Source organism: Amia ocellicauda, chromosome 1 (assembly GCF_036373705.1).
Source record: "Amia ocellicauda isolate fAmiCal2 chromosome 1, fAmiCal2.hap1, whole genome shotgun sequence".
Classification (NCBI taxonomy): Eukaryota; Metazoa; Chordata; class Actinopteri; order Amiiformes; family Amiidae; genus Amia; species Amia ocellicauda.
This window is the reverse complement of record NC_089850.1, coordinates 14,530,157-14,555,014: the sequence shown is the minus strand read 5'-3', so window position 1 is coordinate 14,555,014 and position 24,858 is coordinate 14,530,157. Positions and strand designations below refer to the sequence as shown.

Below are 24,858 nucleotides of genomic sequence, written 5' to 3'. Positions count from 1 at the left end.
TCTGTCTCTCACTGTTAAAATACACCTACCATTAAAATTATAGACTGATCATTTATTTGTCAGTGGGCAAACGTACAAAATCAGCAGGGGATCAAATACTTTTTTCCCTCACTGTAAACACATAAAACTGTGATTTTTGGAATTGCTTGACTAGCCGTTTAGGGGTGTCTCAAAAACTTAAAAACAGGGATGTCACCTAAAATTAAATACAAAATAAAAAATAATTGTCATTTAGACTGCAAAGTCCCTAATCTGTAAATAATACATAGCAGTTCTTAAAGGTTAACAGACTGAGATCTCAGTAATTTCCTGTAACTGTACCATCAATGTAGTCTGATTGAGCTGCCCAGTCCTTGGTAACACACTCCACTGTTTCCTGGCACAGCTTCCCTGCACCTGTGGCATCGCACACCCCCGGCAAATGATGCTGGACACCAGCTACAGCGACATGGATGTCAACACCACTGGGACCTACGGCATGCCGGAGAACGGGGATAAGCAGGAGAGGATTTTAGTGCAGCTGGCACTGGGAGATGAGCGGACCACAGGCAGAAGGAAAAACTCACGGGGCTACGTGAGCATGTGGATCGACACACACGCCATTGACAAGTACTCCCGTGTTATCTTCCCTGGTGCCTACATCCTCTTCAACATCATCTACTGGTCCATCTATTCCTAGTGCCATGGTAAAGGGCAGGGGCCCTGTGCACCCCCCTGCTGAAACGCATCAAACTGTGCAAGAGAGATTGTTTTATTGGAATGCATCTGAAAACATTCTTACTTTTTATTTTTATTACTATTATTGGACAACATTTTTTAAATGTGAGTTTCTTGTACATGTGTCTTTGTTAAAAGTTTAGAAATACTGCCTAAACAATCAAGTTCTATAATGCAGTGTAATACCAGCCAGTTTCAGACACCTCCTTCATAAGTTCTTGGAGGCAATTTACTTTTTTATTAATCATTCATGGGACTAAAGATTTGTTTCTATGAGGTTATTCTTTGACTTGATATATAGACCACTGTCTCTTCTCAATGTGAAGGATGGGCAGATATAATATTACATCCTAAAAACTCCTGTCTTCTATTTTATACATTTAAAAGTATTTAGAGCATGAGAGTTCACAACTGCAATCCTCGGGAGTCACAGTTTTGTGAATTAGCTAATTCATTTTATCTAGATTTTTGCTGTTCATTGTTTAAACATGAAATGTGCTCAAAGCATAGTTCCCATAAAGCATACTGAAAGGTTATATTAACCGTTTTTAAACACCAAACATGTATCAAAGCAACACGTCTTTCCCATGTATGTTCCCATGTCTGCCAAGAAATAAAAATATTAATAATAAAAAAATAATAATAAAATAATAATAATAATAATAATAATAATAATAATAATAATAATAATAATAATAATAATAATAATAATGTATTTTTAGATGCCAGTGAGGCCCCTGGTGGTGAATATCATACATGACTGCAAAATTGGAAAATTGTTGAATGAAGCCTACTTCATACTGTTTTGAAACAGTTTTATGTCATTTCATAAGTCTTTGGTTTTCAGGAATAACACAATTATTTAACATGTTCAAAGCACCCTTTCATTTACCACTATGATTGAATTTTAAATACAGTCTATTCATGCAAAGGAATTGTGTGTGTATTTCACGTGTATTGTTGCATTTTCCTATTTTAAACAAAAGCTGTACCAAATCACATGCCTGTGACACTGTTCTGGATGATTATTTGAATCATATAATGTTTCATGATTTTTAAGGTAGACACAAGCTTCTGGACATGAAGCTTGTATTATACCTGAGTATAATACTCTGTCCACATTTTCTTTAGTTTTTCAGTTTAAACATTCACAATTCAAACCTGTCCTCTTCGTCAGCAAGCTTTCGACAGGCTTCATGAAATGCTTTTGGACACATTTAACAGGATTACTCACTTTTTAAGGGTTTTTACTCCTTTGTGTTGAGTGAAATCATAAAATGTATACACTATTGCAGTGCTTTAACAAATTAAGTTTCTGAGGTTAAACCATCTGATCAATTAAATAAATCACATTGCTTGAGAGATGAATGCTGGAGAGCCTATAGATTATCATTCTAGAAACTAGTTGTTCCTGCTAGGAGTCATTGTTGATACAGTAACTTAGATGGTTTCATAGAAGCACACAATGGCATATAAACTGTATTTGACCTGTTTTATGTGTAACTATATGATTCTTAAATTCATGTTTTTTTTTACACAGTACTTCAAAAATAAATTGCATCTGGAAAAGCTGGAACAAGTGCTCAGTCTCCTATAGCAGCAAGACTCGTGTTCTTTATGAATGCACTTGCTAATGCATTTAGTTATTGAACAGGGACCTCTGCCATGTTTGTAATATATATATATATATATATATATATATATATATATATATATATAGGACAACTGTAAAAGGGTTGCATTCATTTTTTCTTTTTGACTCTACTACCCCAGCTATAACCTATATCTCTATATATCAGTTCCTGGGATCCTTCAGAGACACACAACAGGTTTCTACTTCTCAAAAATGCTCTGAAAGTGAAAGCTGTATCCAGAGATATAGGCTTGCAAAGGCTTTACAGTGTTTTCCTCCATGAACGATCAATGCATGTCTAATTGTTGTGATTCATTTAATTTTAATCTCTGTGCAATGTTTTTAAAGCACATATATAATTGATACAAATTGTGTGTGTTTTTTACAGTTACAAGATATCAGCAACTTTATTCTGCTGTATTTTTCTTTACTCTTTAATTTGCTCTGTCTCTAGTTATGAGTTGTGTACAGCCAGGTTAAAACGACAAAATCCTCTGTCATTTTTCAAATATCTGGCATCAGAAATACTTTACCTTTATGGGAAATATGGATACATTTATTTTTGTTATGTTGACAGTAAGGGAAAAAATCCTGCAGCATTACGATGGGTCTCTTGGCTAACCTGTCTTAATAGAATTAAGATGGGTTTCGCTACATAATATAAGTAACACATGCAGCATGATTTGTGCTCTTCAGCTGGGAAGCAGAAATTTTCATTAAGAGATGAGGTAAGATGATGTAAATGGGGGCATTTTTTATATTTAGCATTTGCTAAAGAATGACAGTGGTAATAAGGGTGCATCCATTGTCACTTTACTACCCCAGCTCCAACCTATAGCTATATTTATTTATTTTGGAGGGGATCCTTGACAGATACACACCACTGCAACTGTAGAGGCTAAAATCAGCAAAGAGCACAGCTGCACTGATCTACAACATTATAACATGACCAAATGGTTTCACTATCGGTCTTACTATGATATTAGTACATAGTTGAAGAACCCAGTCTGGATGCATAGATGATAAATGTATTTAGTTAACATGCCAGGCCTGGAAGGGGCCCGACATAGAAGCACTCTACCTCAGCAGAGACTTATTGAACAGCAGAAGTGGACAGCCTTTTATACAATGCATTACATGTAGGTCTGTGGGCAGGGGCACAGACAGATTTCCCAAAGTGTTGTCTTGAGATCAGGTTTCTGAATGTTTGTGGTGGTCTTCCTGAGCAGTGGGAGCCATCATGGAAGCAGGTGTTTTCCTGTTGTGGCATACAAACTGCCCAATCTCACATTTCTTTAACAATGCACAATGAGGTAATCAATCACTATAATGTGGGACAGGGTGATCAGGCAAACAGAGTAATGAGGAAAGTCCAATGTCATGGTCGGGAGGTCAGGCAAGGGATGCAGGGAATAGGGCAATAACAAGGCATGGGAAGTAACACTCAGAGATGTAGTGGGGAAAACAGACAAAACTTCACAAGGAAAGAGGGTTAGTGAGGGGTTTATATGTGACACAGAAAACCAAGTTGGGAGGTGCAGGGTGAATGGGAGCAGAGAGTGATTGAACAAGTGCACATGGGTTTCAGGAATGTTAATTGAATGATAGGATGAAAGGACCTGGGAGAAGTGACTGTTAAGGAAGAGTGATGGTGACATCTAGTGGGGAACTGGAGTGTTGTGAACTGTGACATGCATAGTCACATCTGTTGTTATTGCCAATCCAGTATATTGTGTGTGATGTATAATGAAACATGTGTGCCCCATATATACTATTTTATAAATGAACCATACATTGATTTTTCTTCAGTTAATCTCTCTGCTCTTCAGACCTTACTATTTAAAATTGATCATAATTTCTACAAGTACAATAATTTTAGTAATATTGAGAAACCAATGTCTTGTTTGAGAAATGTTACTTAAAGGTAAACCATTCTTTATATTGTCTTCCTCTCTCTCCACAGCCAATAAGAAGGCCATTCTGGTGGTGATGCACCATACTCACAACCCGGAGCTCATTTTGGCTGAGAGCAGCTCTCTGGTGAAGAACAGGGCAAACATAGTGGGAACTGTGGACTGTCTGTTCCATGAGACTGTGGGATTACTGCAGTGTGGAGTCAACACCCAGGCTGTGAAACGGGTCTCTAACATCTTACAAACCTATACTCCAAGACATACTTAGAACCATAATGCAAGCTTTAACATTCTAGCTTTGTTTACATTAGTTCTGATAGTTCTGATTTGTGGTTCTTTGATTAATGTGTTTTGCAAATAACAGGCTTTACTCAACTAAAACGCAGTACTTTATTTTTGTTGTTTCCTCTTCACTCTTTTCACCCAATCAGCTTCAAATAATCAACGTGTCATTATCCAACCTTTAAAATTATACTTTATACTATTCTGTTAGTTATCCTTCTTGTGATACTTGTGACAGCTTGAAAAATGTTGTCACTGTCTATTCTTTATTTTAGAAAAGTAAAGTCAGTAGTTATCAAAATATGACCCTGCATGTCAGAAACAAATTAAATGCCCTGTTAGTAGATTCAATACAGAAAGAACAAATGTAGTCTCTCTCAAAAATTAAAATCCAGTATTTGACTATGAAACACCACATCAGATTTGAAACAATAATTTTATAATAACTTTTGGGCTAAAACCCATTATATTGTTTGTTTATTGATCTTTCAGCATGATTACAAGTTCTTAACAGTTGTAATTAAAATCACTGAATTACTTTGCTGTTACAATAAAGTGCATATACAATTTAAAAAGCTGCAATTGTCAAAGTTAACATCTTATATTTTAATTCTAAAATCCATTATTCTGGTGCCAGAAAACTAACCCTGCCTCCTCTCCACTCCCCTTCCTCTAGAGCCGCTCCTTCTCATTTCTGGCCCCTAAGTGGTGGAACGACATTCCCACTGAAGTGAAAACAGCAGAGTCTCTGACCTCCTTCCAGCGATTGCTCAAGACGCATCTTTTCAGACTCTACTTGTAATTTAGTCATTCATTCTCCTGTAAGATTGCACTTTACAATGTTTTATCATACTACTTGCCTTGCATTACTAGTACTCATATTGTTATTTTGATTTCCCCTATGCTCCCTTTCCCATGGCTGTGACCTAACATCTTGTCTGCACTCTGCTTTTACAATCCAGGATGTAAGACCTCATATATTGTATACACTTGAGTAAATTGGAATTTGTAAAATGTATTATGGTTTGAATTGCACTGTATTTCTTGCACTGTGTATTGCGCTTATATTTTGTAAGTCGCCCTGGATAAGGGCCTCTGCTAAAAAATAAATAAATAAATAAATAAATCAATCAATAAATAAATAAATAAATCAATAAATAAATAATAATAATAATAATAATAATAATACAAACAGGAAGTGAGAAGGGACCTGTTTGAGTAACGGGACAGGGGCCAGTGGCAGCTTTGATAAGAGTCACGTTTTGATTGGGTTCCTACGGAAGTGTGCAGATCTACCCTCCCCGTTGGGCAGTGCTTCCTTTTTCAGATAACCATTCGCAACTTATTGAAATCATGTTAAAACAGTAGGAAGCCAATAGTATATCTTGGATCAGTGTATGAGCTTGTACTTTTTGTACATCATATATGTTTCAGTACAGTATATTCTCAGAATATACACCGATCAGCCATAACATGACCACTGACAGGTGAAGTGAATAACACTGATAATCTCATTCTCATGGCACCTGTCAGTGGGTGGGATATATTAGGCAGCAAGTGAACATTTTGTCCTCAAAGTTGATGTGTTAGAAGCAGTAAAAATGGGCAAGCGTGAGGATCTGAGCAACTTTCACAAGGGCCACATAGTGATGGCTAGACGACTGGGTCAGAGCATCTCCAAAACTGCAGCTCTTGTGGTGTTTTCCCGGTCTGCAGTGGTCATTACCTATCAAAAGTGGTGCAAGGAAGGAAAAGCGGTTAACTGGCGACAGGGCGGCCAAGGCTCATTGATGCACGTGGGGAGCGAAGGCTGGCCCGTGTGGTCCGATCCAACAGACGAGCTACTGTAGCTCAAATTGCTGAAAAAGTGAATGCTGGTTCTGATAGAAAGGTGTCAGAACACACAGTGCATCGCAGTTTGTTGCGTATGGGGCTGCGTAGCCGCAGACCAGTCAGGGTGCCCATGCTGACCCCTGTCCACTGCCGAAAGCGCCTACAATGGGCACATGAGCATCAGAACTGGACCACGGAGCAATGGAAGAAGGTGGCCTGGTCTGATGAATCACAAGTTCAAGGTGTTGACTTGGCCTCCAAATTCCCCAGATCTCAATCCAATCGAGCATCTGTGGGATGTGCTGGACAAACGAGTCAAATCCATGGAGGCCCCACCTCGCAACTTACAGGACTTAAAGGATCTGCTGCTAACATCTTGGTTCCAGATACCACAGCACACCTTCAGAAGTCTAGTGGAGTCCATGCCTCGATGGGTCAGGGCTGTTTTGGTGGAAAAAGTGGGACCTACACAACATTAGGCAGGTGGTCATAATGTTATGGCTGATTGGTGTATATAGTATGTTTTGTAGTGTAGCTTGTAATCTCTGTTCAGTGTTGAGTGTATCTTAATTTCTATCAGCTTGTAATTATAGTATGTGTGTTTCAGTGTATACATTTCAGTATGGTGTATGCGAATGTTTTATTTCTATTTATGAGAAGCTTATTTTTGGTAAGCAATGTCACAGCAATGTCTTCACCTCCCAGGGTTATATGGCTGCAGAGGAATGCACAAGAGCTGTCCTGAGCAAAATACTGGTTTATGTAACAGGTTCTACATGTCTGGGACAGATTGTGATGTTTAGTACGGAAGCTGTTAAGGCTTCATTAACAGATTTGCTTTAACTTTGCACTCCTCCCTCGGCACCAGTCTTACGTGCTGTTTTACAAGAAGGGTTTCTGTTTCTCAGAAATGACCTGAAAGTGAAAGCTGTACCTAAATACGTTTTCTATATCTTTACACCACACAAATCCAACAGTGAAATAGATATCAACATTAAAATAAGTGAAATTAAACAAAACTAAGAAAACTGTTAGTGCTTCAATGACCCCAACCCCAACCCCCCCCCCACACACAAACCCTTCTCCTAACAACAACATAATAAAAATGCAGTTTCACTTTCATTCTGACTATGATATTAATACACAGTCACTTCAATCCATGTAGACACAGGCAATACTGCAGTAAGCCAAGACTCCAGTAAGAGAAAGAAGAGAGAGGAATAAAGGTGAGGTAAGAACAGTGCCCTATGAAGTAAATGTTTCAGGTTTTATTAGTTGAGATGCAGAAGCAATGCATATGGCTAGAATGTAGGCCTGTATATCCAAAATGCCCTGAAAGTGAAAGTCTTTCTTTCTTTTGATTTTCATATAAACAGTGCAGAGGAACAAACCAAAATTCCAGGAAACAGAGATTTAAAAACAGAAGGTAAGTACACTGTAATGTCTATTAAGTAATGTGAATAACAGTTCTATCAATGCAATGTGTCAGCTGTCATTGGTTCTCCATTGCCATGGAGAAGCAATACATATCAACTGGTAATATTGCACATTCACACAGCTACAGATTACATATTTACTGTTTGTTCAATACTTTTGTCAATTGAAACAGCTTAAAATAAAATCAATTTAACATGTTAATTACTCCTGGACAAACTAATTAATGAAATATAACAAAGATAGTCTTAGGAAATAACAACTTTTTTTGGATAGGCAACAACTAATACCAGTAGAGCAGCCAGATTATATGATTTTCTCCTTTAATAGGGTTTAAGAATATGACATCTTGTACTGGTGTTGCTGATGTTAATTTCTCTAATTTCGTTCCATTCAGGACATGCAACGTGTTCACCCTAGAGGTAATATGCCACCTTTGAATTTCATTTTATTATTCCTAAAAAATACTTATTGGTCTTTTTAAGTTTGCTGTGCTTTACATGCAAATCTCATTGTTTTGGCAATAAATGTATAGACCTAAAACAATTAAATGGAACTATGTAACTATATCTGTGTGTGGAATTAATTATATATGTTCTATTAAAGCTGCGTACACTCAGCCACTTTACTTTATAGGTTTATAGGTCACTCTAAAGCACCAATTTCTAAAGACCCTGGATACATGAGTTACTGATGAGTGAAGCCAGTCAATTATTCAGTTCAGGGAAATGTGACTCTTCGTGGCTGAAGGATACTCAGGTTAAATTATTGCATTTATCAAAACACCTGTTGAACTAAATATTCTAAAATCTCTATGACTTGATGACACTGGTTAGTTATGACCATATTAAAGAAGTCACCCTGATGAAGAATACATTAATTATAGAAAAATAAATACAGGTTAAACTGGAGCTTTCCTCTCACATGAAATGAAGAAAAGAAAGGATGCAAGTTGGAGAAGCCTTTTTATATCTTCAGATATTCAGACAATGGGTTGCAGTCCTATCTATCTGAAGTGAATATAAATATCTTGTTAAAATACAGTTGTACAAATAGATTAACCACATGCCTAATACATTAGGCCTATAATTAGATAATTAACATGCCTGAGTTTATTACTGTTGTTGTTTCATGTGTTGATTGGTGCTGGTCAGTGTTCTTCAGGCAGGAGATGTTATCAAATACATTGTTTTAAGTCCTCAACTGAATACCTGTGTCCCAAAACACACAAGATTTATACGGTCTCAGCTGATTTAATATCCTAAAGACAGCAGCTGATTGAATAACCTGAACACAATATCTGTAATACAACTAGAATAAAATAATTAAATAACTTCACTAGCCCCCCCACTATTGGTCCCACTATTTCTAAAATAAGTTTTGTGTGTCTTTGTGTGTTATACTGTATAAGTAAGATACGCAGCACTCTTCCAGATGAAGTCCATCATATAAACAACTTTAAAATGTAAAACTTGCCAAATAATGGTGGATGTCAAACATTATTTATTTATTTATGTTATTTAAGTTGCTTTATAATGGACTCGATCTATAAGGGTGTTATGTATCTTGGTTATATACACAACACATAATAATGCATTCAACTGTGATTATAGAACTAGTGGGACTTTTCATTCAATGGCTTACTGTGTAAGATATTTGAATTAATGTCCCCAATGGTTACATTTTTTTACAGTCGAGGGCCATATCTTGGTCACTGGAGAAACCCATGATGCTGAGCGTGAGTTTTTACAGAGACTCCCAGAGTATCGGCGGCTTAAAAGGTTCACTATTGTGGAGTGTGCACTGATCCTGGTCTTCTGTCCTGTTGCCTCTCGCATACAGACTGATATTGATAATGCCATTCGGGAAATTCCAGGTGAGTTCAGTTTTTTATACATTTTCTCTTACTGGGTTCTCTGATCTGTATGAGAAACACAACTTAATATACTATTTTGTAAGTCACCCTGGACAAAGGCGTCTTCAAAGAAAGAAATAATACTAACAATAGTACTGTAGGACAAATACAGTTTGCATTTAATTAGAATTAAGAGGACTCCCAGTCTTCAAGTTTACAGTCCATATTCCGATCTGTTCATAATGCCACTCCAGTATATTGTGTGTGTGATTTATAATGTACCCCATATATACCATTTTAGTAATAAAGCATAACATTTATTTTCCTTCAGTTGATATCTCTAACTATTTATACTTCATCATCATTTCAATCACAAGTTCAATCATTTTGGTAAAGGTGAGAAACCAATGTCTTGTTTGAGAAATGTTAATTAAAAGTTAACGATTATTTATGTTTTCTTCCACTCAACAGACCATATGAAGGCCATTCTGGTGGTGATGCACTACACCCAGGACCCAGAGCTCGTTTTGATTGCGAGCAGTACTCTGGTGAACAGTGCAAACATAGTGGGAACTGTGGACTGTCTGTACCATGAGATTTTAGGATTGCTGCGGTGTGGAGTCAACACACAGGCTGTGGAACAGGTTTCTGAAATTTTACAAACATATATTCCTAGTTATGCTCCAATATGTCATCATTCAACCTTTAAAATTATACTTGTGTCATTAATTGCAGTCATTCTGTTTGGTATCCTTCTTTTCATACTTATATGTTATTTGGAACATTTGTTTTGAAAAAAAAAAAAAAAGTTTCCTCTTCACTCTTCTCAGCCAATCAGTTTAAAATATGTTATCACTGTCTATTCTTTATTTTAGAAAAGTAAAGTCAGTAATTATCAGCATATGACCCTGCATGTCAGAACCAACTTTCATGACATGCCCTGTTAGTAGATTCAATACAAAAAAACTAAGTCTTAAAAAAATATATATATTCCTTGAAGCATAGGCGCTGAGTTTTGAAATTCCCGGCGGGGGCTGAGTTATAAACTCAAACCCACTATGACCACAGTTGAGGGATGCTGATGCTGTTTTCTCTGGTAAGAGTGGCGGGGGGGGGGGGGAGTATTTAATTCCTTGAATGATTAACTAACTCATCAAAATCCCAGGGGGGACTCAGCTGAAGCCCTTGAGCCCCCGCGTAGTCGGTGCCTATGCCATGAAGAGCTACATGTCTTTCCATGTGTCTGTGAATGAGGCACTGTCTTACTCTGCTACTGTACTGTGCCAAAGTTCAACCCCGATAAACAAATATTCCCAGATATTTGCCTCAAATAAGTTTGGTGCAATCAATTATTCATTTGCGATACATAACACCTCAGACCCAGGAATGTGGTCGCAGTTTATTGAACCTCTGAATTAAGCAAATGGGCAACAATCAATATTTGTGTTACTGTCAGTGCTGTTCGTCTCTCCTACCAGTGTAACTCAGCAATCACAGACTCTGTGGGTCAATGTCAACACACATTCAGGTTTAGCAGCACAGAAGTGCACAGGACAAGGGCAGGGGTGGGGCGGGGTGTTAAATTAATATTCATGAAGCTGCTACTAGAGACAACACTTCGGAGATAAAGCCTTCTTGTCAGGCCATGTGAAAAAATTGCTGGTTGAAATAATAAGTATGTTAAGGAGAAGTGTCTCTAATACAATCCAGGTGAATCGTTTTAAAAACTACAATTGTTTTCAGTTTTTCAGTTATATAGTTAGGGAGAAAAGCACCACCGGAACTCCTTGCAACTGAAGAACAGGGCAAACATAGTGGGAACTGTGGACTGTCTGTTCCATGAGACTGTGGGATTACTGCAGTGTGAAGTCAACACCCAGGCTGTGAAACTGGTCTCTCACATCTTACAAACCTATACTCCAAGACATACTCAGAACCATAATGCAACCATTTTTTGGTTATTCGATTAACGTGTTTTGAAAATAACAAAACGCAATACTTTATTTTTGTTGTTTCCTCTTCACTATTTTCACCCAATAAATAGTCAATATGTCTAGCCATTCTGTTACTTATCCTTCTTGTGATACTTGTGTTATTTGTATCATTTGTTTAAAAATAAAGAAATGCACTCTTCTCAGCCAATCAGCTTGAAAAATGTTGTCACTGTCTATTCTTTATTTTATAAAAGTAAAGTCAGTAGTTACCAATATATGACCCTGCATGTCATAACAAACTTTCATGACATGCCCTGTTAGTAGATGCAATACAGAAGAAAAACAAATGTAGTCTCTCTCAAAAATTAAAATCCAGTATTTGACTATGAAACACCACATCAGATTTGAAACAATAATTAACTTTTGGGCTAAAACCCATTTTATTGTTTGTTTATTGATCTTTCAGCATGATTACAAGTTCTTAAAAACAGTTGTAATTAAAATCACTGAATTACTTTGCTGTTACAATAAAGTGCATATACAATTTTAAAATTTTAACTCTAAAATCCATTATTATTTAGACTAAAATCCAATATCCCAAATCTAAAATCCATTATCATTTAGTAGTCTGCACATACAGGTGATAGGAGATCTCCTGTATCTCTCCGTCCGACATCTCTGTGTGGCCAGTTTGTTTGAGGTCTTCATCTGATGACCTGTAAATTTCCCACGATGGGAGGTAAGTAGCCAGTCCCTGAAGTTGGACCTTAGCAGCTTTCTGCTTAATGATTTTTGATAAAGGCCCCAATTAATAATGTGGTGCAATAGCTTACTTAGTTTGCCTTATGTAACACCTCAGACCCAGGAATGTGGTCATAAACATTAAGCTGAACCAACAATTTTCCAAAACTGTTCTGTCATTTATTGAAGCTCTGAAATAAACAAATGGGCAAACAATTAATATAGTTGTTAGTTCCTCCTCTCTGTGTAACAAAGGCTACTATTATTGTTATTAAAGGGAACAGTGCAGGACACTGCTCTCTCTCTCTCTCTCTCCCTCTCTCTCTCCCTCTCTGTCATATATATATATATATATATATATATATATATATACACTCACCTAAAGGATTATTAGGAACACCATACTAATACTGTGTTTGACCCCCTTTCGCCTTCAGAACTGCCTTAATTCTACGTGGCATTGATTCAACAAGTTGCTGAAAGCATTCTTTAGAAATGTTGGCCCATATTGATAGGATAGCATCTTGCAGTTGATGGAGATTTGTGGGATGCACATCCAGGGCACGAAGCTCCCGTTCCACCACATCCCAAAGATGCTCTATTGGGTTGAGATCTGGTGACTGTGTGGGCCAGTTTAGTACAGTGAACTCATTGTCATGTTCAAGAAACCAATTTGAAATGATTCGACCTTTGTGACATGGTGCATTATCCTGCTGGAAGTAGCCATCAGAGGATGGGTACATGGTGGTCATAAAGGGATGGACATGGTCAGAAACAATGCTCAGGTAGGCCGTGGCATTTAAACAATGCCCAATTGGCACTAAGGGGCCTAAAGTGTGCGAAGAAAACATCCCCCACACCATTACACCACCACCACCACCAGCCTGCACAGTGGTAACAAGGCATGATGGATCCATGTTCTCATTCTGTTTACGCCAAATTCTGACTCTACCATCTGAATGTCTCAACAGAAATCGAGACTCATCAGACCAGGCAACATTTTTCCAGTCTTCAACTGTCCAATTTTGGTGAGCTTGTGCAAATTGTAGCCTCTTTTTCCTATTTGTAGTGGAGATGAGTGGTACCCGGTGGGGTCTTCTGCTGTTGTAGCCCATCCGCCTCAAGGTTGTACGTGTTGTGGCTTCACAAATGCTTTGCTGCATACCTCAGTTGTAACGAGTGGTTATTTCAGTCAAAGTTGCTCTTCTATCAGCTTGAATCAGTCGGCCCATTCTCCTCTGACCTCTAGCATCAACAAGGCATTTTCGCCCACAGGACTGCCGCATACTGGATGTTTTTCCCTTTTCACACCATTCTTTGTAAACCCTAGAAATGGTTGTGCGTGAAAATCCCAGTAACTGAGCAGATTGTGAAATACTCAGACCGGCCCGTCTGGCACCAACAACCATGCCATGCTCAAAATTGCTTAAATCACCTTTCTTTCCCATTCAGACATTCAGTTTGGAGTTCAGGAGATTGTCTTGACCAGGACCACACCCCTAAATGCATTAAAGCAACTGCCATGTGATTGGTTGGTTAGATAATTGCATTAATGAGAAATTGAACAGGTGTTCCTAATAATCCTTTAGGTGAGTGTATATATACAGACTTGGCAGACTTCTTTGCAGCTGCAGCTTGGACCTCGCCAATCACATTGGTCCGATTCTATAGTTTTTACGTTACGGGACCGGTCCCTTCCATTGGGAACCTGTTGTTGGCTTCAATCGAGCTGCAGTAGCCTATGGGCTCAGGCTCCTGACCTCTATTCCCAGTCTGTCCATGTTAGCACATCCTGGATTGAGCTATATTGAACCATGTTTTCCCGGTGTATTTAGTTCATTTGTCACGGCATGGTAGAGCCTGCTTTTGTCCTGCATCTAGCTGCAATAGCAGGTGACAACTGCTTCTGTGTTACGCGGGAGGTGCATGAACTGCCTCCTGCACCCCGTGATGTATATAGTTTGTTTTTTACAGCACAGTGACTGCTCTATACTGTCCAGTTGAGCGACTTGCTCCTGTGCTGTGCGGAGGTGGCATGAAAGTTCCTGCTGCCAGCGCTGTATTTACTGTTCTGTTCAGCTGTGGCTACTCCAGTGTTCTGACTGAAAAGATGTGTATTTATATTTGAGTTATACAGTGGGTCTGTGGCCCCGCTCAGGGTCCAATGCCATGTTAATACGCAGAGGGCACAAGAGTTGTTCTGATTAGTAGATCTACGGCCTCGCTCCTAGCTGCGCTAGAAGCGTAGCCAGCCTTGCTACTGTAAGCGAAGGGCATAAGAGTTGCCCTCTCTAGCCCCGCTTTGTACATGCTGGTTGTATACAGTTCCCAGTAGAGCGTGACTGCAGTCCTTGCTTCTGGACAGCCCAGGTGTGGTCCCAAGGGACCCCTGTGGCTCCTGTCTGGAGTTGTGTTGACGAGGCCCCCTAGCGGTACGCCTCGGGGCAGGCTCCCTTATCAGCTCACTGCCTCCTCCCTTGTGACAGTTTTGTTCTACAGTAACCCCTCCCCCTGGGGCAGTGCTTCCGACTTGCCCAAGGGTTGCAAGATTGTGAGTCCTCGCTCCTGGCAAAAGAGGAAGTTCCTGTGCAGGCGTCACCTTTTATACAAACAGGAAGTGGGAAGGGACCTGTTTGAGTGATGGGACAGGGGCCAGTGGCAGCTTTGACGGAGTCATGTTTTGATTGGGTTCCTATGGAAGTGCACAGATCTACCCCCCCCCGTTGGGCAGTGCTTCCTTTGTCAGATAACCAGGGCTGCATTCGCAACCTATCGAAATCATGTTAAAACAGTAGGAAGCTGATAGTATATCTTGGATCAGTGTATGAGCTTGTAATTTTTGTACATCATATATGTTTCAGTACAGTATATTCTCAGAATATATATAGTATGTTTTATAATGTAGCTTGTAATCTCTGTTCAGTGTTAAATCTTAGTTTCTATCAGCTTGTAATACCATGTGTGTTTCAGTATATACATTTCAGAATGGTTTACGAGAATGTATTATTTCTATTTATGAGAAGCTTATTTTTGGTAAGCAATGTCACAGCAGTATCATCACCTCCCAAGGTTATATGGCTGCAGAGGAATGCACAAGAGCTGTCCTAAGCAAAATACTGGTTTGTGTAACAGGTCCTACATGTCTGGGACAGCTTGTGATGTTTAGTACGGAAGACGTGGAGTGTAAAGTTAAAGCAAATCATTAACAGATTTGCTTTAACTTTGCACTCCTCCCTCAGCTTTTGTAGTTTAGCACTTCAAGCACTAAGCCCAAATGCAAACGACACCAGTCTTACTTGCTGTTTTACAAGAAGGGTTTCTGTTTCTTAGAAATTACCTGAAAGTGAAAGCTTATGGGCTCAAATTATCGCCATAAGTAATTAATTAAAAATTAAAAATATTGTAAACAAAAAAATAAAGTTGAGAAAAAATTGATGTTGAGATCAAAAATAATACAATCGAAAGCAAAATGTACAGAATTGTAAACAAAAATAGTTATATCAAAAGCAAAAAAATAATAATTGAAAGGAAATAATGTTAAAGCGAGAGCACTGGAGTCCCTGTCTTTGCGATGCTGCGATCTTTGCTTTCGCTGCCAGTTTCTTTGCTTTTATTTTTTTTCGATTACGAGTTTTGGCACTGTTTTGTCGTGAGGGTGCGGCTTAGAGGGAGACGTAGGTCATGGCTCTCCATTGGTCCACTAGGTTTGAGTGACAGTTCTTCCTAACCCAGTCAGTGATCAGGCGAGCTATGTCACCAGTCACCACTATGCAACAAATCTACTGGCTTCCCTCCTCCATAAAACTGAACTCAGATCCACTTCATGGGTGTGTGGTGTGGAGGTAGGGGAGAGCTTTGGAGAGAAACTGACAGTAATGAAGATGGCTTTGACCATTGACAACAAATTTGGATTATGGACTTTAACTTGGTTGCTGTGTATGTGCATGTTTATTTGTTTAGCTTATAGAGAGGGACTCGTTTTGTGTTTAGTTAGGCTCGATAAGGAGTTAGGTTTTGTTTTGGTTGTTTTGTTTTGCACACCAAGCACTATAAATAATAAACAAACTTATTTCCCCACATTCCAGTGTCTGTGTCGCTTAAACCATGCGAGCCCTGACAGTGGGGACATCCAATACACTGTCACAGTATTTTAATTGTTTTTACTACTAATAAATAAATGTCATTTCAATCTGGCTGGCTGGGATCTCCCACATTGCTGCTTCCCTCATTCTCTCTCCATAGCACTAATTGCATTAAACAATGCATCCTTAAAGCTGTGAGTTCCTGATTTTCTAGATTGAACTTTGCACATTTACATTGAAGAATTGTAAAAATGCATACTGGCAATGGTAGGATGCAGGTGGCCTGTCTGTGTGGAGTTTGCATGTTCTCCCTGTGTCTGTGTGGGTTTTCTCTGGGTACTGTCCAAATACATGTGGGTTAGGTTGATTAGCCACTCTGAATTGCCTTGTGTGTTGCCCAGTAATGGACTGGTGTCCTGTCCTGGGTCTATTCCTGCCTTGTGCCCTATGCCTGCTAGGATTGGCTCTGGCTTCCCCATGACCCTCACCCTTTTGAAGATGGATGGCTGTAGCAGAAGGCAGGTTGCCAAAGGGCTGGAGAGCAGTACACAATTGAGTGTCTGCAGGCAACAGTGAAGCATGGTGGAGCAAATTTGCAGCTGCATTTCTGCAAATGGAGTTGGGGATTTTGTCAGAATTAATGATCTCCTCAATGCTGAGAAGTACAGGCAGATGTGCTGTCCTTTTGAAGAAGCACAAAGAAACGGGCAACGTTGAGGACTGTAGACGCAGTGGTCAGCCAAGGAAACTTACTGCAGCAGATGAAAGAAACATCATGCTTACTTCCCTTCGCAATCGCAAAGATGTCCAGCAGTGCCATCAGCTCAGAATTGGCAGAAAACAGTGGGACTCTGGTACACCCAGCTACTGTCTGGAGAAGTCTGGTCAGAAGTGGCCTTCATGGAAGACTTGTGGCCAAAAAGCCATACCTCTGACGTGGAAACAAGGCCAAGTGACTCAACTATGCACTGGGGTGCAGAAAAATGGCAGCAGGTGCTCTGGACTGGAAATATTTGGCTGTAGCAGAAGGCAGTTTGTTCACCAAAGGGCTGGAGAACGGTAAATAAATGAGTGTCTGCAGGAGGTTCCTTACAAGTTTGGGGCTGCATTTCTGCAAATGGAGTTGGGGATTTGGTCAGAATGAATGGTCTCCTCAATGCTGAGAAGTACAGGCAGATACTTATCCATCATGCAATACCATGCAATCAGGGAGGCATCTGATTGTCTCCAAATGTATTCTGCAGCATGACAACGACCCCAAACATACAGCGACAGTCATTAAGAACTAACTTGAGTCCTGGAAGTGATGGTATGGCCCCACAGAGCCCTGATCTCAACATCATCGAGTCTGTCTGGGATTACATGAAGAGAGAGAAGCAACTGAGGCTGCCTAAATCCACAGAAGAACTGTGGTTAGTTCTCCAAGATGTTTGGGCCAACCTACCTGCCGATTTCCTTCAAAAACTGTGTGCAAGTGTACCTAGAAGAATTGATACTATGTTGAAGGCAAAGCGTGGTCACACCAAATATTGATTGATTTAGATTTTTCTTCTGTTCACTCACTTTGCATTTAGTTAATTGATAAATATAATCTATTAATATGCCTATTTTTGAAAGCATTCTTACTTTACAGCATTTTTTCACACCTGCCTAAAACTTTTGCACAGTACTGTATATACAGGAAAATGTATTTATCCACCACAAGCATCCACCAGTGAAGTGGTGGATGAACTGGAAACCAATATTAAAAAAAGTTAAAATAAAAAAGCATCAAACACATGCACTGTGCTTTGACCCCCTCCCCCCTCCAACCCCAAACCCTTCTCCTAATACCACAATACCATAATGAAATTTCAGTTTCACTTTCATTCTGACTATAGTACATAGCACAGGCTGACTCATTGCAATTCACACAGACACAGCAGCAGTCTGTGGGGAGCCTAGTCTTGTTTTTCAAACCATTTCAAACCAGGAGAGGAAAACTGCAGCAAGTGAAGACTCCAGTAGTAGAGGAGAGAGAGGAATAAAGGCCAGGTAAGAACAGTGCCCTATGAAGTAAATGTTTCAGCTTTCATTAGTTGAGATGCAGGAGCAATATAAATGGGTGCAATGGAGGACTGTAGCTCCGAAATGCCCTGAAAGTGAAAGTTTTTCTTCCTTTTGTTTTTCATATAAAGAGTGTGCAGAAACAAGATGAAACTCCAGCAAACAGAGAGCAAAAAAAACACAAGGTAAGTACACTGTAATGTCTATATTAAGTAACGTCAACAGTTGTTTTATCAATGCTTCAGCTGTCATTAATTGGTATGTATTGCTTCTCCATCTCAACTGGTAATATTGCACATTCACACATCTACAGATTACATATTTACTGTTTGTTCAATACTTTTGTCAATTAAAACAGCTTCTTAATATTAAATCTATTTAACATGTTAACAATTACAATGTACAAAGTCTTCGGAAGAAAACTGTGCATTTTGTATCTCTGCATTTACTGCAGGAACATCTGAGCAGAATTGTTGTAGTCATATCCAAATGATAAGCCTAGCCTTGTCAACACAGAAAGACAATATTATTTTCTAAAAATGATAGACCAAAAACAATTTCTTCCCACTCTGTCAGTAATGGCTTGGTTGTGGGACGTGGCCTGTGCTGGTAGAAGTGGCAGAGTGAAGTTCTTGTCCTGGAGAGACCAAATCCAGTTAGTTTTAAGTTTTATAGGTCACATTAAAGCACCAATTTCTAAAGACTCTGGACACATGAGTTATTGATGAGTGAAGCCCATCACTTGTTCAGTTCAGGGAAGTGTGGCTCTGCAGGGATGAAGAATATTTAGGTGTTTCTTCCAATTGCTCTCTAAAGGATGATGTTTACTCAAACCCCTGATGAATTGATCAGAATTATACAATATGAAGTCCTTATTAATCCTATTAATGGATGACACCAGTGGTCATATTAAAGAAGGATTAAAGAATAAAAGGCAATTAAGGCACATGAGCAACTAGTAATGTAGAGCCCTCCAAACGCTATTAATGTAGGAAGGACACATTATGTTCATAAATCAAAATGAAGATGATGTATTAGCAATATACACATAACAAGTCCATAAAATACCTGTACATAGATAAAAAATTCCAGAAAGGAAACATATTGTTAATATATTTTGTCAAATATATTGTACCCCAAATATATTTAGAAATAATATATTGTCAAAATGTAAAAAAATATATTTTCTAAAATACCTGTACATAGAGCACACTGCTTACTGATGTTCATTATCCTGCGAAAGTATCAGTTTATTGAAACATAATACACATGGTAGGAAAGTATGTATTATTCCTACTGATTGTAACCAGGACCCTGCATTTTGCATGAGTTGATAAGGCCAAATCATACAAAAAGCAGGACCCTAATTATATATATATATATATATATATATATATATATATATATATATATATATATATATATATAATTCTTTAAATCTTTCTATCTATTGTTGTCTTATTTGAGAATTATCACTTAAGGTAATTTTTTTTAAAATATATTTTCTTCCACTCTCTCAACAGCCAATAAGGAGGCCATTCCAGTGGTGATGCACTACACTCACAACAAATAGTTCTATTTGGTTGAAAGCAGCATAACAGTGAACTGGGCAAATATAGTGTGACTCTGTGGACTGTCTGTACCATGAGACTGAAGGATGACTGCATTGTGAAGATATTGTACTGGTTCACATTTTTTCCAAATCAACTGCAGAAATGTGTAAGTGTTTTCTTTAGGAAGCCAGACAATTTATTATTACAGGCTTCTATTTTTAAATAATTAACACCCATTTCTCAAACAAGACTTTTGAAGAAGAAGAAGAAAAAAGGAAGTACCTCAAAATACTATCAAAATATACACTGATCAGCCAGAACATTATGACCACTGACAGGTGGAGTGAATAACACTGATAATCTCATTATCATGGCACCTGTCAGTGGGTGGGATATATTAGGCAGCAAGTGAACATTTTGTCCTCAAAGTTGATGTGTTAGAAGTAGGAAAAATGGGCAAGTGTAAGGATCTGAGTGACTTTGACAAGGGCCAAATTGTGATGGCTAGACGACTGGGTCAGAGCATCTCCAAAACTGCAGCTCTTGTGGGGTGTTCCCGGTCTGCAGTGGTCAGTACCTATCAAAAGTGGTCCAAGGAAGGAAAAGCGGTGAACCGGCAACAGGGTCATGAGCAGCCAATGTTTTTGTTCCAACCGAGCTCTCAATTACTTAATTGGACTATTAATTTCCTAAATCAGAGACTTTTAATTATTTTTAACAGTAGGGGTTTTAAGTTAAGTATAGAATTATATTAAAAAACGTATTGAAGAAACAACTATTTTCTTACACAATTTAAAGCAGATTGTTACTTCAATTAAGGTTCAATTAAGTAATTGAGAGCTTGGTTGGAACAAAAACCAGCAGGGTAGGGGGTCCCCCAGGACCGGTTTGGGAACCACTGACTTAAAGGATCTGCTGCTAACGTCTTGGTGCCAGATACCACAGCACACCTTCAGAGGTCTAGTGGAGTCCATACGACGGGTCAGGACTGTTTTGGGACCTACACAATATTAGGCAGGTGGTCATAATGTTATGGCTGATTGCTGTACATTTATTTTTTATATAGTTGCTCATTGATCACTCAACTCTCTTCCTGTTTTGAATGTACTTTGTATGTTTCTAACATTACTGTTCTTCAATAATGATTATATATAGATCTTGATATATAATTAGTAAAAAAAAAAAACTTCTTCTACAGACCACCTGCATTCAAGCTGTGTGTTAAATGCATGACATGTTGCATCTTGTATTGGTTGCTGCTGTTAATATCTCTCATTTCTTTCTGTTTAAGGGTTTGCTATCAAAAGGTAATTTCATAACATTTCCTTTTAATTTTTTTCCCTTGATGGTTAGGGCCACTTTATATGCAAATCCCCCAAAATTTTGATATAAAATTATAGAACTAAATACATTATTTGATGACTGAAATACTGCTGAAAATGCACACATTATTTCATTTGTTTTAAATTCAGCATATTTACTGAAATTACTTGTACAACATACCTCAAATAATAATAATTGTTTATATGTACTGTATCTATCTCCAGTGTCTAACTGGAATAATACAAAGTGCTGAGAATAGCTTTAAATATAAATAATTTTTTCACCTTTAATGACTTACTGTATAAGTTGTTTGAATTCATGTCCCTAATGTTTACATTTCTATCCAGTTAAAACCCATATCTTGGTCACTGGTGTTACCCATGATGCAGAGCATGAGTTTTTACAGAGACTCCCAGGTTATCGGAGGCTTAAAAGGTTTAGTATGGTGGAGTGCACAGTGATCCTGGTCTTCTGTCCTGTTGCCTCTCGCATACAGACTGATATTGATAATTCCATTCAGGATATTCCAGGTGAGTTCAGTTTCTTTAATACATTTTCTCTTGTTGGGTTCTTGTCTGAGTATGAAAAACACAACTCAATATACTGTTGGATAAATAGTGTTTCCATTTAGCAATAATTACTAAGAGGACTCCCATTCACTGGGTTTATAGTCATATAGTGTATATTCACATCTGTTCATATCGGTAAACCAGTACATTGTGTGTGTGAACATGTATAATGAAATGTGTGCTTCATATTTATTGTATTAATTTATTTAATCATACATTTGAGTTCCTTCAGTTAATCTCTCTTCTATTCAGACCTTACTATTTAAACATGTATTAATTGTAGTAATATTGAGAAACCAATGTCTTGTTTGAGAAATGTTACTTAATGGGAAAGCATTCTTTATATTGTCTTCCTCTCTCTCCACAGTCAATAAGAAGGCCATTCTGGTGATGATGCACCACACTCACAACCCGGAGCTCGTTTTGGCTGAGAGCAGCTCTCTGGTGAAGAACAGGGCAAACATAGTGGGAACTGTGGACTGTCTGTTCCATGAGACTGTGGGATTACTGCAGTGTGGAGTCAACACCCAGGCTGTGAAACGGGTCTCTGACATCTTACAAAGATATAATCCAAAATCATATTATTGTACATGCATTTTCATTAATGTAGTCTTATGTTATATTTGTGGGAGATCAGTACGTTATTTGCTTAACTTGTTTAGAAAAAACTTATTTTAGAAAAGTTAAGTCAGTAGTTATCAATATGACCCTGCACTTCAGAACACATTTTCGTTACATGCCCTGTAAATAGATTAAATCTTGAAAAACAAATATATTATCCACATGAGGTGAAAGTTGATCATTATTATCAATTGCTTTATTGGTTGTTTTCCATTTTCTGTATTGCCTATTGATGTATTGCTCATATGATTTATTCCTGGCACATGAACAACATTATACAGAAATAAACGTATATGATACAGTTCATAAACAGAAACGATGGAAAAAGTGATTTTATTTTTACCTTTTGAAAATACAGTGTTTACACATGGAGTGTCAGTCCTTCTGACAAATCTAATTTATTCATTTGTTATTTTTTCATGTAAGCGTTAAATTCAGTGCATAGCCTATGTGGATGCATTATTATTATTATTATTATTATTATTATTATTATTATTATTATTATTATTATTATTATTGATTTCTCAGATTATGTTTGGCAGAATTTGAATAATGATCCACTCTAACTGGATATCAATGACAGAATTTGCCTTGCTCTGTCTGATTTGCTACTAGTGGATGTTCCCTGAACCGTGTTATTGAAACGCAATTCTAATTATTATCTAATAATTGTTTGTTGTACTCTGATACCATTTAACTCCAGGAAATTATACATTTTATATATATATATATATATATATATATATATATAATAACCAACACATAAGAAAACAAATTCTGATCAGGACTGAACATGGATCTTCAGGTTTGCAGCACTGTTCATTAACCACTATACCAACAGAGATACAAATTTAATCTGAAACCTGTTTTAAGTAGCGTCTAGCCGCCGCTGCCAGGTGTCATGATTAATTGTATACCACTGAATTATTGGAGTTATAGTCTCAAATGAATGTATAATTCAAAAACATATATTATAATAAATAATATTTTTGTGTGTATTTTAAAATATTTTTATATATCCTGTCTATATATGTGTGTGTTTGTTCTATGGCTGTACAATAAGTTAATACACTCATGATTATAAATGCTCACGTAGAATATAGTGACACCGACACGATGGGCCCCAACAAGCCTTCCTTTCATGTTGGGGCGGTCTGGTAGTGCAATGCAGTGGCCTTAGTATTGCTCCAGCCAAGCTTTTCTGTGATCTGTAATAAAGTTCCATGGGATTGAACCCTGCAGTCCCTCCAATTATTTGCAGCATTACTAACGAAGAATGCAGTTTGTTACAATATGGATGTCTTCATTATTTGTGCATATTGGTATTTAATTGCATGATTATATGCACATTATTTAATTAAGCCCTTTGTGGCAAGAAGGAAGCAATGTCTAAAAAAAGTTCACCCAGGTAACACCATACCTACTGTGAAGCATGGTGGTGGCAGCATCATGTTATGGGGATACTTTGCAGCAGCAGGGACTGGGAAGCCCGTCAGAGTAGATGGCAAACTGAATGGAGCTAAATACAGGTCTTTGACAAAAGCACAATCCAGATGTGCAAATGTGGTAGAGACATAACACTATTTGTTGCCAAAGATATTTCTACAAAGTATTGAGGGAGGTGAATACTTTTCTAACCAAGACATTTCATTATTATTATTTTTTAATTAGTTGTTTCACAATAAAAATGATCTTACCTCTTCACAGTGTTGAGTAGGTTATGTAAATCAAAGTGGGGAAAAAATATGATTAAAATGCATAAACTTTTCTGGTTGTAACACAACTGTATCTTTCTTTCACAGAGCATTAGTTCCTGGGGTCCTACACATACACACACTTGTAATATACCTCAAATAAAATGCAAGGCATATGCCCACCTTGCTACAGAACAGATGTTATGACGAATTCAGTGCCCAAGCCTGGCAATGTTTCGCAGATGAAAAAAGGATGTCTAGTTATGTTCTTTATGTGAGTTTCAAATGTCAGGTGGTGTCAAATACAACTCCGAGGTTAGGAGCCCGTGTAGAGGGAGAAACTTAAATATTATTAATATTGTGATCAAATATATATATATATATATATATATATATATATATATATATATATATATACCGATCAGCCATAATTTTATGACCACCTGCCTAATATTGTGTAGGTCCCCATTTTGCCACCAAAACAGCCCTGACCCGTCGAGGCATGGACTCCACTAGACCTCTGAAGGTGTGCTGTGGTATCTGGCACCAACATGTTAGCAGCAGATCCTGTAAGTTGCGAGGTGGGGCCTCCATGGATCGGACTTGTTTGTCCGGCACATCCCACAGA

The 24,858-nt window shown here is 38.0% G+C and overlaps 1 protein-coding gene and 2 long non-coding RNA genes across 4 annotated transcripts in view; all 3 read left to right on the top strand.

The window, feature by feature from the left end:
- LOC136713284 (gamma-aminobutyric acid receptor subunit rho-1-like) overlaps nt 1–2,311 on the top strand; it is a 30,419-nt gene extending 28,108 nt beyond the window's left edge. The window contains exon 11 of the mRNA XM_066690399.1: nt 386–2,311. Within this exon, the coding sequence (XP_066546496.1) occupies nt 386–679 (294 nt within the window). The 3' untranslated portion in view covers nt 680–2,311. The remainder of the gene's footprint in view (nt 1–385) is intronic.
- Nucleotides 2,312–7,506: 5,195 nt separating this feature from the next.
- Nucleotides 7,507–11,822, top strand: LOC136713211 (uncharacterized). Of its 2 annotated transcripts, none has more exons than XR_010804926.1 (5): nt 7,507–7,604; nt 7,755–7,804; nt 8,210–8,234; nt 9,506–9,688; nt 10,139–11,822. It is a non-coding gene; the product is annotated as an uncharacterized LOC136713211 (long non-coding RNA). The 2 variants fall into 2 exon arrangements; XR_010804918.1 differs by having other exon boundaries at nt 7,515–7,609.
- Nucleotides 11,823–18,309: 6,487 nt separating this feature from the next.
- On the top strand, nt 18,310–23,770 carry LOC136713167 (uncharacterized). The gene is made up of 6 exons (XR_010804913.1): nt 18,310–18,458; nt 18,602–18,655; nt 19,994–20,189; nt 21,315–21,330; nt 21,694–21,876; nt 22,283–23,770. It is a non-coding gene; the product is annotated as an uncharacterized LOC136713167 (long non-coding RNA).
- The last annotated feature ends 1,088 nt before the right edge of the window (nt 23,771–24,858 follow it).